The sequence below is a fragment of the Octopus sinensis genome, unplaced genomic scaffold (genome assembly GCF_006345805.1).
Source record: "Octopus sinensis unplaced genomic scaffold, ASM634580v1 Contig02656, whole genome shotgun sequence".
In the NCBI taxonomy this organism is placed as follows: Eukaryota; Metazoa; Mollusca; class Cephalopoda; order Octopoda; family Octopodidae; genus Octopus; species Octopus sinensis.
In genome coordinates this window covers 10,001-13,657 of record NW_021825885.1, presented here as the reverse complement: position 1 = coordinate 13,657, position 3,657 = coordinate 10,001, and the positions used below count along the sequence as shown (strand labels likewise).

General features: G+C 35.9%; 1 protein-coding gene across 1 annotated transcript in view; it reads left to right on the top strand.

Moving 5' to 3' along the window:
• The first annotated feature begins 2,915 nt into the window (after nt 1–2,915).
• Nucleotides 2,916–3,657, top strand: part of LOC118760964 — a 1,436-nt gene continuing 694 nt past the window's right edge. Inside the window, exon 1 of the mRNA XM_036498595.1 lies at nt 2,916–3,451. Within this exon, the coding sequence (XP_036354488.1) occupies nt 2,971–3,451 (481 nt within the window). The 5' untranslated portion in view covers nt 2,916–2,970. The remainder of the gene's footprint in view (nt 3,452–3,657) is intronic.

Below are 3,657 nucleotides of genomic sequence, written 5' to 3'. Positions count from 1 at the left end.
TAGATAGATAGATAGATAGATAGATAGATAGATAGATAGATAGATAGATAGATTAGTATATGCATTCATATATCAAAATCTATAGACTGAAGAAGCCGTAGGTGCACAGCAATAGACACAGCTCAGCTGCTCCCGTCTTTCTTTTCCTTTTGTTACCCAACCCACAAATTTTGCACCTTCTTCGTCTTTGTCCATTTCTTGACGTAGTTCAACAACCGATTCGTGAACTTCTCATTCCTCTTTCACCGTGTATGACCATATTCGCTTGTTATACGTTGTCATGGCGTTCAAACTACTTTATCTACCTCCTTTTTACAATCGTCAGATTTCCCTGCTTTGCTCTCTTTCCAACAATTCTTTTCCTAAACCTCTCGTTAGTTCGATATTTCAGATATGAAATGTGATGCTTCTTTCTACATTTGTTTTCAAAAGCCTTGATTTTCCCTTTTTTTTAGTGGTGGGAGGTGAGATTTTGCTGAATTTGTAATCTTTTTATATATATATATTTTTTTTTCCAACTGTGTTTCATTTTCTAAAGCTGTTGAAGCTACTAAAATCCGACATTGTATTCCGTTCTTTGATCTTACATCTCCCATTATAGTTCTCCACGATTATTTAAATTCATTAAGTTCTTTTAGTGACTTGTCTACCATTTCTATTCGATTGACTATTTTTTTTATATGTTCTTACTAGTTATCATTAATTTGCTTCCTTTTTTTTTTTCCAACATTAACTTCCATTCCGTATTTCCATGCAGTTGTACCAGAACGTATTCTTAAATCTCTAAATTCTTTTCTGCATTGTACTTTTAAGTCAATATCATAGGGAAAACGAAGTTTGCAGACTTCTCTACTTCTTAATTTAAAATTTCCTTGAAAAGAATCAGAAGTTTCCATCATTATATTATTCTAGAAACACATTGAAAAGGTTTCGTATAAAAAGTACTCCTTTGTCTGACATCAACTGTTTTTAATCCGGTCATTTGATGAGTAACCGACCAAAACCAACCATATTGTGGAATGTTTATATGACTATGTAACTTTTACTCATGGTAAGCTAATGTATTTTCACATACCAATCCATACTTTCCTACATCACACATACTTATAAACATTTATCTAAAAGACAATGAAATTGGGATAACCGCTTCACTACTGTTCCAACTATTTCGCTGCTGTAATATCGGCTTTAAATTTCGGCACAGAGCCAGCAGTTGTGAGAAAGGGTTCAAATCGATTACATCGACCGCCAGTGCTTATCTGGTACTTGTTTTAACGACCTCGAAAGGATGAAAGGCAAAGTCGATCTCGGTGGCATTTGAACTCAAGAACGTACAGACGGACGAAGTTCCGCTAAGCATTTTGACCAGCGTGCTAATGATTCTGCCAGTTCACTGCCCTCAATCTCTGTTGTAATATCAATGTTAAGGGCAAGGCGGTGCAATACAGTGTAAAGAGAGGGATTGCTCAGTGCCTAAAACACCGAGCAAAGAATATAAGTAGCGATCGTGATATCCACCACGAAGAAATGACCAAGCTCAGTAACAATCTATTAAGCAACAACTACCCCAAAAACATACTATCCATTCCAGTTATAACGAAAAGAGGGGATGAAGCTAATGAACCACCCACAGTCTGTTTACCCTTTGTTAAAGGCCTCTCGTATGGGTGCGTGCGTGTGTGTTTGCGTATGTGTGTTTGTGTATGTGTGTTTGTGTGCTAGTAATATTTAAGATGCTAAGCTACTAAATTATCTACAAATCTTATGGGACATTAGAGAAAAGCATATTGCCAAGCTTAACCACAAAAAGCAAGTCTATATTTGTTATTTCGGCGGGTATGTTAATTCAGTCTTTAGTCACTTAGCTCAATTGGTAACATGATAGTCCGGTAAGACAAAGATGCGTAGTTCAAATTCCATACTAAAAACAATTTCCTTTTTTTTTCTTTTCTTAGGCTGCACATGAAGATGCATTATTTCCTCCAGTCATTAGTCTGTGGCTTTGCTGGGGAACAGCCTTGAAGAATTTTATTTGAAGGAATCGGCCCCAGGACTTATTTTGTTCTAAAGCCGGATACTTATTATTTCTGTCTTTTTTACCGAACCGTCAAGTTACTATGAAGAAAACACATCAGCAATGGTTGTCAGGGGTTTTATATATATATATATATTATATATTATATGTAGAGGGCATTTATGTGTAATAACGCCCTCTATATAATAAAAATAAAATAAATATATTTAAAGGAAAGAAATTGATGGATTATTTTCTCTTATGAGGCTTTTCACGCTAACTACTTGATAAATTCTTATAAAGATTTTATCCTATTTTTAAATTATATTCGTCTACATAACAGCCTACGGAAAAATCTACCTGTGTATGTATAAAGTGCTGGTATTGAGGTATCACTACCTCCTATATGTATCTCTTATCCAGTACAGGGTGTGTTTCATTTATGAGGATGTACTCCTGTATTTGTCTAAGTGTTGGGTTCTGCGGGTGCTTGGATAAAATGCGGGTGTCAAGTCAACCTAGTATACCGCTATATTGGTCTTTGGCATTATGGTAGAGTATGAAGGACTGTTTTTTGTTGTCGTATTGTCTCAAATGTACATTTAACGTCTCCGCAATGCTTCTAGATGTCTCACCAATGTATGTCATGTTCTTATCTTTACAAGCATCTTCTATGCACCTTATACACAACATCATATTTCTAGTTCTACAGTTAATGCAATATGCATATACGTATGTATATATATATATAATGTATGTATATTATATATCTTTTTATAAATTGTTTATATATTCTCTGTGTGTGTGTCTGTGCGCGTGTGTGTGTGGTGTGTGTGTGTGCGTGTGTGTGTGTGTGTCGCGGGCAGACAGTTCGTCGACAGACAATTCGCCGACAGACAATTCACCGACGGACAATTCACCGATTGGACAATTCGCCGATTGGACAATAAGTCGACATGCGGAAGTATCGATCATGGAGTTCATCAGAACGGAACGAGGAGGCAGAAAGCTTCTATGCAAAGAGTATACCTATATTATTGATAGAACCAGAAAAAGAAAAGACTTATTGGACTTATGCAAATCGTAAACTGTGCAGCGCTAGACTGACAACGATTGAGGATGAAATTAGCACAACTCCTTCTGAACACGTACATCCACCTACGCCGATTGAAAATCACGCTGAAAAAGTTAAGGAAGAAATAAAGCTTCTTGCTGGACGAACTGAACAATTGCCGCGTTCTATAGTTGAAGCCGTAGCTTCCGATATCTCCTTGAGCGTTGCTGGATGTTTTCCGAAATTGGAATCTCTTAAATGTAGAGTGCGACGGAAAAGACCAGTTATTAATGAGGATGAATTGTATAAAACGCCAAGAGGTGATAATGTTTTACTATATAGAAATGACGAGGTTTCTATATTTGGTACTGTGGAAAATTTAGAAATTTTATCCAAGAAAAGTAACTGATTTTGTGATGGAACTATTGACAGCGTTCCTTTAGGTAAGCAGTTATACACGATCCATGCACTAATTTGTGAAAGTAAAACAATGCCTTTACTTTATTGCATAAAAACAGTAAATCTGAAGCGAATTATGATTTGATATTTAAATTTATTAAAGAAGAAAGGAATTTGAGTGTAAAATCAA